Source organism: Chiloscyllium plagiosum, unplaced genomic scaffold, assembly GCF_037043375.1.
Source record: "Chiloscyllium plagiosum isolate Xiang-an unplaced genomic scaffold, Cpla_swu_hap1 HiC_scaffold_10, whole genome shotgun sequence".
In the NCBI taxonomy this organism is placed as follows: domain Eukaryota; kingdom Metazoa; phylum Chordata; class Chondrichthyes; order Orectolobiformes; family Hemiscylliidae; genus Chiloscyllium; species Chiloscyllium plagiosum.
Window position 1 is genome coordinate 11,946,120 of NW_028270148.1, and position 14,025 is coordinate 11,960,144.

A 14,025-nucleotide genomic window follows, 5' to 3' on the forward strand; every position below is an offset into this window, starting at 1 on the left:
ATTGGTCTCTGGTGAATTGAAGGTCACAAAATAGGATGAGATTTTTATTCTGGCTGAATCAGTTGTGAAAAATAATAGAGAATGAGTTTGTTTTATCCTTGATTACATGGATTTGTAGTGAAAGATGGCTGCTCACACACAATATAAACACCAGCCTGCAGTGAATTCCCCTGTGAGCTATTTCTAGGTTTAATGTTTGACAGCAATACATTAACACGCTGAGGTCAGTAGCTCGATTTTGTTTGACAGTCTGGTAGTTCAGGATATGTGGATGACCATCAGGAGGAGACCTGTGCAGCCTGTTCCCATACAAAAGTGGTGGCCAGCGACTGAACGTCATGTTGGAGTAGCAAAGAACCAGATTAAAAACCAAATCCTATTAGAATGATTTGAAAAAATTGAAAGATTCCTCTCCAACCCTATTTAATTGTCTGATATCTGGTCCCAGAGATCTTTACAGACTTGATTTTAGCATAATGAGCATGCATGTATTAAATGTAGAAGTTGACTCAACATCAGCAGTCACATACTATTGAGACTCCAAGAAATAAAATATTGAAGAACTGTCCTTAGGACACTATAGTACAAAGATTAACATTCTGTACATTAGTGTGTGGATAGATGGGTTCACTAGAACTCTTCCTAACATTTTCACATTGCAGTGGCAACAAAAGCCTGGGACAGTAAGATGGTGTGATGGGATAGGAGGATGAAGTGAATTGGACTGTCGAGATATTTTGGATCAGGTCGCATAGATTCAATGATCTTCCTCACTGATGCCCTAACTGCAATTTTACCACTTGAAGTGGGAACAAAGAAAGGAACTTGAGACTTGTAAAGATTGGACAACAGACCTGATTCAATCAGGAAAAAAAACCCACTTAGGTCATGGAAGGAGAGATGGTTCAGGAAATGAACTCAAGGAGATGATGAATTGGCCTTTTTGGTAATTATTATATCTGAAGACAGAAGAAAATTACAAAAAGCAAATGATAAAAAGTGACTGATAGGTGAACATGCTTACTGAGTTATGAACCATAAAACCATTTTGTTCAGAATTTCACTAAATGATGCATCATTGGATATAAATGAAATTATTTATATGCCCTTTGTAGCAGTGGTCATTTAGGCTTTGCATTTTTCTGTTTAAATTTGCTCATTTGTGTTTAAACGTTTAATCATTGACAATGAATTGAGAGATTTGAGGAAAACTCCATTAATAGTAACTGATATTGAAAATCCTTTGGGTTAGCTTTGTTTCTGCAGTGATAATTCTCACGATTGGGATAGGCCATTTCTGTTAGCTAGCTGCCTTCAATGGTAGACTGACAAGAGGAGATGGTTCAGTGCACAGCAGGAAGGGTAACTACTTGGAAAGGACAAGTTCAGGGTTTAGATAGGGATCTGGCGGGGGGGCAGTTTTCACCATGCTGTACTCAGTTGCAAAGGAATACAATGGATTCAACCTCTCAAAAGTTGGGGGTAATTGTTATCACTGCGCGCTGTGGGTGTTGGCACGGTTGGGGTTGAAGAGGTCTTTTGAGTTGACTGTGTATGAACAGGCACCATTACTGTTGGTGTTGCTTGGCATTGCTTGTTCTTTCCATTGAGTTCACTTTTCCCTATGTTCGCTCTTTCCTTTCCCAGATGGAAACCCGAAAGCGCCTGGCGAAGATTGTGCTGGTGTTCGTGGGTCTGTTTGCTCTCTGCTGGTTCCCCAACCACGTGCTGTACATGTACCGCTCCTTCCACTATGGCGAGATCGACCCCTCCCTCGGGCACCTCATGGTTACCGTGCTGGGCCGCGTGCTGAGCTTCTCTAACTCTTGCGTGAACCCCTTCGCCCTGTACCTTCTGAGCGAGAGTTTCCGGAGGCATTTCAACGGTCACCTCCGGTGCCAGAGGCGACAATCGCACTTCAGTTCCAACAGCTACTTCCAGAGTACGTCGGCCATGAGGATGACATCTGTACGAAGCAGCAATAGGAACACCATCAGCAATGGCCACAGCCTCAAGCAGGAGTCAGTGGCATAAAATGATCTTCCATTGTACTTCATCTCTACGTAAGTTCAGTCTTGAGGCTATTGCCATCTCCCTGCCCATCGCCCCTCCCACTTCATTGATCCAAACGCTATCTGACTTTTTGGGAACCAAAACAAAGAATGAGATGACACGTTGGATCAATACACATTGCCTTTCAAACCATGAAACTTGAAAGTTTTCCCTCTCTCTCTGATGAATGGAGATACCTGTGAGATAAGTTTGCACGTCTCACTCCTAATCTCCAAGGATATGGCTCAATGTCATGGGGGGACTCAGAATTCAACATCTGTTGGTGTCATAATGATCAGATTTTGCTTCAGGATTATCCTGAGTGGTACACACATGAAAAGAAATCCCTGATCTTTATCTTGTCATAGTTTATACATGAGGTGTTGAACATAACTTAGTTGGAAGTAATGCTCTAGCTTTGCAGTTCCCTTGTGGTACATTCATGATTGTATTTTGATTAATGAGATTGGCCTTTATTTTAAATACTTGGAATAACCATCTATCTTTCTCCAGTCTTTCTCCATTGCTGAGCCCTCAGAAATCTAGGGAGCAGTCATTGGATTTGTCCAAGTCTGCCTCCTAGGGGCGAAAATCTTCAATAGCACCTTTTGCAATCTCATCATAACACTCTACAGCCAGCTATGTATTTTTTGAAGCGTAGACCCTATTGAGATGTAGGAAATGCAGTTGCCAAGTTGTGCACAGCAAGGTCCCATGAATATCCATTTCATGATGTGCAGGTAATGAGAGGAGATGGTGGTGGAATGGTGATGAGTTATCCAGGGTTGAGGCTAATTCCCTGAAGAAGTCAGTTCAAATCCCACCATGGCAACAGTGGAGGTTAAATTGAATTAATAGATCTCAGTTAAAAGCTAGTCATATTACCAGTGACGATGAAAAAGTTCTATTTATTTTTCTAAAACCCCACTTTTTTCATTAATGCACTTTAGGAGAGGTAAAGTCATCATAGTCCAAGGAGGACAAAGGGCTGCTCTGTCATTGCTACTGATTTAACCTGAGGGTCACCATGCCTCAGGTGAGGGGAAAGGTTGAGTCCTTCATGGGGTAACCTCAGCCATTGCGAGAATTGAACCTATGCTGTTGGTGTCATTCTGACAACCTTCGAGTAACTGATCGCCTTTTTGGCATTATTGTCCCGACATGGTCTGGCCTATATGTGACTCCTGACTCACGGAGATGTGGCTAACCTCGAACTACCCTCTAGAATGTTCAACAGCACTGAGGGCTGGGCAACAAATACTGACCTTGTCAGTGACACCCTCATTTCGTGGAAGAGCAAAGACAATAATCTGCTGCTGTAATGTTAGTTGGACAATCATGCCATGCTATAATGTTAGTTGGACAATCATGCCATGCTATAATGTTATTTGGACAATAGTGCCATGCTGTAATGTTAGTTGGACAATCATGCCATGCTATAATGTTAGTTGGACAATCATGCCATGCTATAATGTTAGTTGGACAATAGTGCCATGCTGTAATGTTAGTTGGACAATCATGCCATGCCAGGAATCAATCTGGTGAATCTTCACTGCACTCCCCCTGTGGCAAGTGTATAATTTCTCAGATGAGGAGACCAACGCTGCACATGATACTACAGGCCTCGTGCCCTAATAACCGGGACATCCGTGGTACAAATGCATTGCTCTTTTACTGGAAATCTCTTACGATAAAGAATGCCATTGCATTTGCCTTCCTATCTGCTTGCTACACCAAATACTTGCTTTCAATCGTCAGAGTTCAATGAGTTACTTTGATTGAATTTACTTTGTACATCAATGTTTCCGAATCTATCACCTGTCTAGATAACAGTCCACCATTGTGTTTATCCAACTGGAGCGGACAACTTCACATTAATCCACATTTCACTGCATCTAGCACAAGTCTGCACTGTGCCTGAAGAACTTTGAGAAGTTCAGATAAATCTGAACCTTAATTATTTAAAACTGTTAGAGAGCACCTTCCCATACTGCTTAGTTCATGGATGGGTCCCAAATCTTGGTCACTTACCTCGAGTCATTCTGCTGCACAAGTAGAGCATGTGACTTTCAAATACATTCTAGTTCTCAGCATGGTATTTCAATTACTCTTATGCCCCTGCTCCACGCAGGTGGCCCTGCACTATCTTCCCCTAGTGTTACAGCATATCCTATATACAACAATGGAAACAAACACTGTACAAGTTACAGAAATTTAATCTGTCGTGGGATGTGCATTTGTGATAAATCGAAGGCAGCCAAGTGAAGCATAATTGAACTGTGCTTTGTACTGTGAAAGTTCAGCAGTAATTGGGAAATGGACTCAATAGGAGCTGGATAATGGATACAGAGGCTGTTGAGGTGGAAGTTGAGGACAAGGGGAACCTGTTATGATTTTGGGAAGGAGCAAAAGCATGACAGTAGAAGTGTGTGAAATAGATTGCATGCAGTTGAGAATCCAGCCCAGCAGACAGGAGAGGGATTTCATTAGTTGAAATAAAGGCAAGGCATATTGGAAGCACCGGTACAGAAGAGTTCATGTCTGAAAGTGCGTGACTGAGCAAGAGTAACATGGAGAATGATAATAGATTTAACAATGATCCTCTGCCATTTTCACAACTTCCTGTGTGACTCCACTATCTTCCCCCCCATCCCTTTCAGCATTCCAAAGGGATTGTTCACTCCACAACTTTCTGGTTTATTCCTCATTTAATCCCCCTTCTCTACAGCACCTTTTGTTATCTCAGCAAGAGGCACAATAACTGTCCAGTTAGTCTTCCTTCTCACCATCCAATGGCCCTATCAATCCTTCCAAAGGAGACTGTATTTCCTTCTGTTTGACTTGCTTCATTCACTGCACTGACAATATCATCTCCCCAACACTGGAAAGACCACACACCGACTGGGTGACTGGTTTAGGGAACACTTTCTCTCTGTCCCTAAATGTGACCCAGTGCTTCCTGTCATTTTTAATATCAATTCTCCATCTTGGTCTCACTTTAACGTCACCATCCTTGACTTGTTGTAATGCTCCAGTGAAGCTTAACAGAAGCTAAAGGAACAGAGCCTTATCTAAAGGGAAAAATCAAAGGAACTGAGGATGCCAGAAATCAGAAACAAAAACAGGAATTGCTGGAACAGCTTGGCAGCATCTGTGGAGAGAAATCAGAGTTAATGTTTCAGGTCCAGTTATTCCTCCTCAGTTCTGAGATGCTGCCAGACCTGCTGAGCTTTTCCAAACATTTCTGGTTTTGTTTGTCACAAAATCTTATCTGCTCACTTGACATTCCTGAGCCTCCAGGGATCAAGACAGCGTTCACCAATTTAGATCGTAATCACTGCCTCTATTTAGCTTTGTGGGTCATTTTGTTTGTGGTTTATATTTATGTTCTTTCTTCATTTGTTCACATTGCGATTGTCATTCAGCCACTCATACCTCATCTGGACATTGCATTCATTTCTACACCATTTCCCTTGTCACTCTCTTTAGTTTTGTCTAAGAAGGATGTTGCCAGGGTTGGAGGATTTGAGCTATAGGGAGAGGGTGAACAGGCTGGAGCTGTTTTCCCTTAAACGTCGGAGGCTGACGGGTGACCTTTTAGAGGTTTACAAAATTATGAGGGGCATGGATAGGGTAAATTGACAAAGTCTTTTCCCTGGGGTCAGGGAGTCCAGAACTAGAGGGCATAGGTTTAGGGTGAGAGGGGAAAGATACAAAAGAGACCTAAGGGGCAACATTTTCACACAGAGGGTGGCACATGTATGGAATGAGCTGCCAGAGGAAGTGGTGGAGGCTGATACAGTTGCAACATTTAAAAACCATTTGGATGGGTATATGAATAGGAAGGATTTGGAGGGATATGGATTGGGTGCTGGCAGGTGGGACTAGATTGAGTTGGTTTATCTGGTCGGCATGGACAGTTTGGACCGAAGGGTCTGTTTCCATGCTGTACATCTCTATGAGTCTATGACTCTAGAAGCTTTTGCCATTTAACCTCTCCTGCTCTCAACGCTATCACAGGTCTCATTTTTTTAAAGTTCTTTCATGGGATGTGAGTGTTGCTGCCAAGGTCAGTATTTATTGCCTACCCTTCATAGCTCTTGAAATTAGCAGCTTGCTCAATAATTTCAGACTGTTGTTATGAGTGAAGCATATTGCAGTGCATCTGGACACTCATGTAGGTCAGACCAGGTTAGAAAGGCAGATTTCCAACCTGAAAGATTGTTAGTCAACCAGACGGGAACCAGTAATGGTACCACTGCTAAGAGGAGCTTTCAATTCTAGATTGATTAATTGAATATCAATGTTTCTAGCTGCCAAGTTGGTATTTAAACACATATTTCCAAAGCATTAAAATAAAACAAAGATCTGCAGATATTGGACATCTAGAACAAAAATAGAACTTGCTGGAGAAACTCCCTTCTTCATTGGATTTTGGATCATAGAGTCATAGAGATGTACAGAATGGAAACAGACCATTTGGTTCAACTCATTCATGCCAACCAGTTATCCTAAATTAATCTAGTCCCATTTGCCAGCACTTGGCCCATATCCATCTATACCCTTCCTATTCATGTACTCATCCAGATACCTCTTAAATATTGTCATTGTACCAGCCACCACCACTACCTTTGGCAGCTCATTCCATACGCACACCACCCTCTGTGTGAAAAAGTTACCCCTTAGATCCCTTTTAAATCTTTGCCCTCTCATCTTAAACCTATGCCCTCTAATTTTGGACTACCTACCCTAAGGAAAATACCTCACTTTTTTACCCTGACTATGCTCCTCATGATTTCATAAACCTCTATAAGGTCACCCGTCAGCCACTGACACTCCAGGAAAAAAATAGCCCCAAACTATTCAGCCTCTCCCTATAGCTCAAACCCTCTAATCTGGCAACATCCTTGTAAATCTCATCTGAACTCTTTCAAGTTTCACAACTCCTATACAAGAGATTTGAAATGTCAACTCTGTTTCCTCTCCACAGATGCTACAAGACCTACTGAGTTTCTCTAGTAATTTCTGTTTTTGTCCCCAGAGCATTAGCCTGTGGTCAAAATGTGTGGTGCTGGAAAAGCACAGCCAATCAGGCAGCATCCGAGGAGCAGAGGAGTTGATGTTTCGAGCATAAGCTCTTCATCAGGAGTTCCTTCACCACATTCCTGATGAAGAGCTTATGCTTGAAACATTGACTCTCCTGCTTCTTGGCTGCTGCCTGATCTCCAGCATCTGCAGTCTGCACTTTCTCCTCATTAGCTTATAGGTCCATTAGCCCAGTGCCATCCCACTGGATCACCATATCCTCCACACTTACTCATCTCATTTGCTTATTACCCTGATATTTACATCTTTCTTCAGTTCTTGATGAAAAGTCATTGACCTGCCTCTGTTTCACACCACAGATGCTGATGAGCATGTCCAGCATTCTCTGTTTTGCCTCACTAAACCAGCACATTGCTGTATGTATGAACATGCTGTCGACAAATTGACGGTCGTGCTTCCTCCATTTCAACAGCAATTACATTTGCAAAACTACTTAAGTGGCTTTAAAGTGCTTTGGGACTTATGAAGATGTGAAAGCCTCCTTCTTTCCTTTCTCACAATGACACCTGCAACCCTTTGAATAGTTGTAAATTGTGTCTCTAAGTGCAGTTGAGTCAATTAAAGGCTGATTAGCTGCCATCTATGTGCTAATGAGACAATTGTACACACAGCAGGCAGGGCTTCAGCACGGATACACAAAGCCAAAATGTCAAACTTTTGGGATTCATCAGCAACTGAATTGGAGAGAACTCCCAAATGCTACAGTTAGAGAGTTAAATGAGCTTTGCCTAAAAACATAGATCACAGAACAACACCAGACACAGCCTTTATAAAGTCACTGACACTTCCTATCTAGATTAAGAATTTAGGAACAAATTATTGCAGATGCTTGAATCTGTTCTAAAAACAACAAATGCTGGAGGTCACAGCGGGTCAGACAGCCTCCACAGAGAGAGAACAAAGTAACGTTTCGAGTCTAGATGATTCGTCATCAGATTTGTTTTTAAATTAAGAACTTGCCAAGATTAAAATTTCTTTCTACTCTCACTTAAAACAATATTATCATTTTCTTATTAGGTTCAATGGTTATTTACAACCAGGATTGGGAGGAGCCGGTGTTGGACTGGGGTGTACAAAGTTTAAAAATCGCAAAACACCAGGTTATAGCCCGACAGGTTTAATTGGAGGCACTAGCTTTCGGAGCGCTGCTCCTTTGTCAGGTGGTTGATGACCTGATGAAGGAGCAGCGCTCCGAAAGCTAGTTTTACTTGTTCTAGATAAGGAATGCTCTCAGAATAAACTAAAATACGGAGCATAGGCAGCAGCTTCACTTGATGATGTTTGATAATTGGATGAGATCATTTGAATTAGAAATTTGGCCAAATTTGCAGCACCCCTATTCACACCAACTTGAAATCCATTTCAGTTAGAATAATGCTAGACATTAATATTTTTCGCCTCACCCTGAAATTCTGCATTATTTCAAACATCTAAATAGCACATTGACAGCTATTCAATCTTGACAGTTACATTACCCAAACAATTCCTAGCATTCTCACTAATGCACTCCCCTTTACTTTGAGTAGGAATTGATACATAAAGCAAAACAAGATTGCCATTGGAGGAGCAATATCCTCTCCCCCATTGGTGAGACAATACTGTCCACAATGGAGAAAAAGCAAGCTTTTGGTGCAGCTATGGGCAATTTAAGCGGACTTCAAGCAAGAATTGTATAGGCATAATCTTTTTCATCTCTTCTCCCTCTTGGGCTGCAGACACTAATTGTGGACAGAAATGTACGAGCTAATCCTGTCCCTTTTTCAATGCAACTTGTGATCAGTTGAAATTCCTTAATCAGTGCAGAAGGAGGATGAGAATGACAGTGATGGTGCATTATCTGACTCTTGCAACTATCAACTCAGATACTGACATTATTCATCCTTGAGAGGCGAAGGTAGAGGTGGGATTTGCACATGTGGTAGCTTATTTGATACAAATATACAGGTTATAAGGGTTGATGTAGGTGGTAGTTTGCCTGATCTGGAATATTGTGAGCAAATTTGGTCTCCTTGTTTATGGAAAGATGGAAATCAGAAGGACAAAAAGGGGACATGAGATTGCTTTGGCAAATAGAGTTAAGGAGAATCCAAAGGATATTTACAAATACATGAAGGACAAAAGGGTAACTAGGGAGAGAATAGGGCCTGAAAATATGTTGCTGGGAAAAGCGCAGCAGGTCAGGCAGCATCCAAGGAGCAGGAGAATCGACGTTTCGGGCATGAGCCCTTCTTCAGGCCCTCATGCCCGAAACGTCGATTCTCCTGCTCCTTGGATGTTGCCTGACCTGCTGCGCTTTTCCAGCAACACATTTTCAGCTCTGATCTCCAGCATCTGCAGTCCTCACTTTCTCCTCGAAGAGAATAGGGCCCCTCAAAGATCAGCAAGCCAGCCTTTCTGTAGAACTGCAGGGGATGAAGAGGATACTAAACAAGTATTTTGCATCAGAGTTTACTGCGGAAAAAGACATGGAAGGTATAAAATGTAGGGAAATAGATGGTGACATTTTGAAAAATGTCCATATTACAGAGGAATAAGTACTGGATGTCTTGAAATGCATAAAAGTGGATAAATCCCCAGGACCTGATCAGGTGTACCCTAGAACTCTGTGGGAAGCTAGGGAAGCAAATGCTGGGCCCCTTGCTGAGGTATTTGTATCATCGATAGTCACAGGTGAGGTGCTGGAAGACTGGAGGTTGGCTAACGTGGTGCCACTGTTTAAGAAGGGTGGTAAGGACAAGCCGGGGGATTATAGATTGGTGAGCCTGATGTTGCTGGTGGGCAAGTTGTTGGAGGGACAAGATGTACATGTATTTGGAAAGGCAAGGACTGATTATGGATAGTCAACATGACTTTGTGCATGAGAAATCATATCTCACAAACTTGACTGAGTTTATTGAAGAAGTAACAAAGAGGATTGATGAGGGCGGAGTGGTGGACATGATCTTTATGGACTTCAGTAAGGCGTTCGACAAGGTTCAACATGGAAGACTGGTTAGCAAAGTTAGAATGTCATGGAATACAGGGAGAACTAGCCATTTGGATCAAAGATAGAAGACAGAGGGTGGTGGTGGAGGGTTATTTTCTAGACTGGAGGCCTGTGACCATTGGAGTGCTATAAGGATCGGTGCTGGGTCCACTACTTTTCGTCATTTATATAAATGATTTGGATGTGAGCACTAGAGGTATAGTTAGTAAATTTGCAGATTACACCAAAAGTATAGGTGTAGTGGATAGCAAAAAAGGTTACTTCAGATTACAATAGAATCTTGATCAGATGGGCCAATGGGCTGAGGAGTAGCAGAATTTAATTTAGATAAATGTGAGTGGCTGCATTTTGGGAAAGTAAATCTTAGCAAGACTTATACACTTAATGGTCTGGTCCTGGAGAGTGTTGCTGAACAAAGGGACATTGGAGTGTGGGTTCATAGCTCCTTGAAAGTGGAGTCGCAGGTAGATAAGATAGTGAAGAAAGCGTTTGGTATGCTTTCCTTTATTGGTCAGAGTATTGAGTACAGGAGTTGGGAGGTCATGTTGCGGCTGTACAGGACATTGGTTAGGCCACTTTTGGAATATTGCATGTAATTCTGGTCTCCTTCCCATTGGAAGGATGTTGTGAAACTTGAAAGGGTTCAGAAAAGATCTACAAGGATATTACCAGGGTTTGAGGATTTGAGCTATAGGGAGAGGCTGAATAGGCTGGGGCTGTTTTCCCTAGAGCATCAGAGGCTGAGTGGCGATCTTATAGAGATTTATAAAATCATGAGGGGCATGGATAGGATAAATAGACAAAGTCTTTTCCCTGGGGTTGGAGAGTCCAGAACTAGAGGGCATAGGTTTAGGATGAGAGGGGAAAGATATAAAAGAGACCTAAGGGGCAACTTTTTCATGCAGAGGGTGGTGTGTGTATGGAATGAGCTGCCAGGGGAAGTGGTGGAGGCTAGTACAACTGCAACATTTAAAAGGTATCTGGATGGGTATATGAATAGGAAGGGTTTGGAGGGATATGGGCCGGGTGCTGGCAGGTGGGACTAGATTGGGTTGGGATATCTGGTCGGCATGGACGAGTTGGACTGAAGGATCTGTTTCCGTGCTGTACATCTGTAGGACTCAAAAGAAAGCTAGTGCTTCCAAATAAACCTGTTGGGCTATAACCTGGTGTTGTGTGATTTTTAACTTACAACCAGAAAGCTCCCAAAAGCTCACATCTGTAAAACTAGACATCAGAACCAAACACAGAAGATGCTGGAGAAATGTTTCAAGACTAGAAGTATTAATTCTGTTTCTTTTTCCACCAGACCTGCTGATGTTCTCCAGCGTTTTCTGTGTTTGTTTCAGATATCCGGCATCTGCAATATTTTGCTTTGATTCAAGAACATCTGAAACAGGGGCCACTCAAGAAAATCATATTTTATCTGATTATGGCTTTGACTCCACTTTCCTGGTGGTCCACTCACCCTCTCCCATGCTCCCCAACCCATTGCAAATAAACCTCGACCCCCTTCTCTGTCGAAAATCTGGCTAACTCAGCTTTGAATACACTGACTGGCTCTGTCTATACTAGTCTCCAGAGAGAAGAATTTCAAACACTAATTCCAAACATCTCTGAGAGAAGAAGTGCTTTGTCATCTCCATCTTTCATGGGAAACCCTTTAATTTGAAATTATGCCTCCTGGTTATATATTTCTCCATGAGGTGAGACACTTGCTCAGTCTCTCCCCTGTCTAACCACCTCAGTTATGTATTTATATACTAAAAGATCTCATTCCTTTTGACAGCAAACTGTAGTGGCAAACTTGCTCAATCTTTCCTTATAGGGACCAAATCACCCATCCTGGAAATTAGCCCAGAGAACTTTCTCTGAGCTGCTACTAATTCAAGTATATTCATCCTTAAATAAGAGAAACAAACATATGCAGCACTTTAGATGTGGATTCACCAATTTCTTTTGCCATTATATATATATATATATATACTTTAAGACCATAAGGCATGGGAGCAGAAGTAGGCCATTCAGCCCATCGAGTCTGCTCTGCCATTCTGATCTAATGATCCTCAACTTCCTCTTTTCTAATTTCCCCATGATCCTTTACTGAGTAAAAATCTCTCTATTTCAGCTTTGAATATACATAAGGTCCCAGCTTCAACAGCCCTCTGTAGTAAAGAATTCTATAGATTCACAACCATCTGAGTGAAGAAATTCCACCTCATTTCTGTCTTAAATGTGCAACCTTTTATTCTGAGTTTTTTTTAGTCTACATTCCCTATATTGCGGAAACAGGCCTTTCAGACCCAACATCACCCTGCTGAAGAGCAATCCACCCAGACCCATCTCCCTCTGACTAATGCACCTAACACCATGGGCAATTTAGCATGGCAATTCCATCTGCCCTGCACACCTTTGGATTTGGGGAGGAAACCCACACATACACGGGGAGAATGTACAAACCCCATACAGGCAGTCACCCGAGGCTGGAATCGAACCTGGGTCCCTGATGCTGTGCGGCAGCAGTGCTAACTGCTGAGCCACTGTGCCACCCTAAATTTTCTCCTCTGGTCTTGGACTCTTCCACAAGGGGAAACAACCTCCTGACCTGTATACTGTCAAGACCTCAAGAATTTTGTATGTTGCAATAAGGTCACCCCTCATTTCTCTATGTTTTGTAAAACAAATTTGTAAAAGTACATTAGAAGAGATTTCAACTCAACTATTATAGTAAGTGCAACAAAATTCAACTTGCTCTATACAATATACAGGTCGTTCTGTTATAATGCGCATTTCGTTAATATGAATTCGTTATAATGTGATTGACAAATTGGGGACACTGTTTCTACAGCCCATACTTTTAAAATATGTGTTGGTTGTAGCGCAATTACATCGCCAATACTTTAAGCACTGTTTCTAAAGCACGATTTTTTTACATCGTGGGGTTGCACAAGAACACATCGTGTTATAGAAGAACTAGCTGTATTCCAATACGATTGTAATAAACTTAATATTTACTAAGCACATGACATGTCAGGTATTCAGCAGAAGGGAAAAGCATTTTGAATTGGGAATTACACAAAAAATGCAATAGGTATAATATTTTTCTCTATCCATGTACCCTTCAGAGATGCCTCAATACCTTTTCAATGCACTTTACACATTCCATGTCAGGCATGTAGCCAGAAGGGCTCTACTGCTCACAGCCTCATAGTGTATTATGGTTGACTGACTTTCGGTAGCTTCCATTCCTCTCTGTACCTGCTGCCCAAAACCTTACTGCATTCATTGTTAGAATCCATTAAATAGAATTCAAATCCATGCTTTTATGTGGGAGCTTTATTTCAATTAACTACACTTTGTAAAACTCAGATGTCACTGATTACTTTTCTGTCATGTAAATAGGGAGGCAATGGCCTAATGGTAGACTGTTAACCCAAAGAGCCAGGTGATGCTCAGGGAGTTTGGGCTTGAATCCCACCATGGCAGATGGTGTAATTTGTATTCAATGTTTTAAAAATCTGGAATTAAAAGTCTAATGATTGTCAGTTGTTGGAAAAACCCATCAGGTTCACTAATGTCCTTTAGGGAAGGAACCTGCCATCCTTACCTGGTCTGGCTTACATGTGACTCCAGACCCACAGCAATGCAGTTGACTTTTAACTGCCCTCTGGGCAATTAGTAATGGGTAATAAATGTTGGCTTTGCCAGTGATGCCCTCATTCCATGAATGGATTTTTAAAAATCCAGTAACCTGTCCAGTAAAATGAGTTATTGATTTTTTAAAATTCATTCATGGGACCAACCTGTTCAAAGATGTTATAGCACACCTCTGGAGCAGGAGGAGCCTGAACCTGGGCATCCAGGCTCAGAGGTGGTAACGC

General features: G+C 41.9%; 1 protein-coding gene across 1 annotated transcript in view; it reads left to right on the top strand.

Moving 5' to 3' along the window:
- Positions 1–2,034, top strand: part of nmbr (neuromedin B receptor) — a 39,858-nt gene extending 37,824 nt beyond the window's left edge. The window contains exon 3 of the mRNA XM_087990993.1: positions 1,648–2,034. Within this exon, the coding sequence (XP_087847119.1) occupies positions 1,648–2,034 (387 nt within the window). The remainder of the gene's footprint in view (positions 1–1,647) is intronic.
- Positions 2,035–14,025: the final 11,991 nt, after the last annotated feature.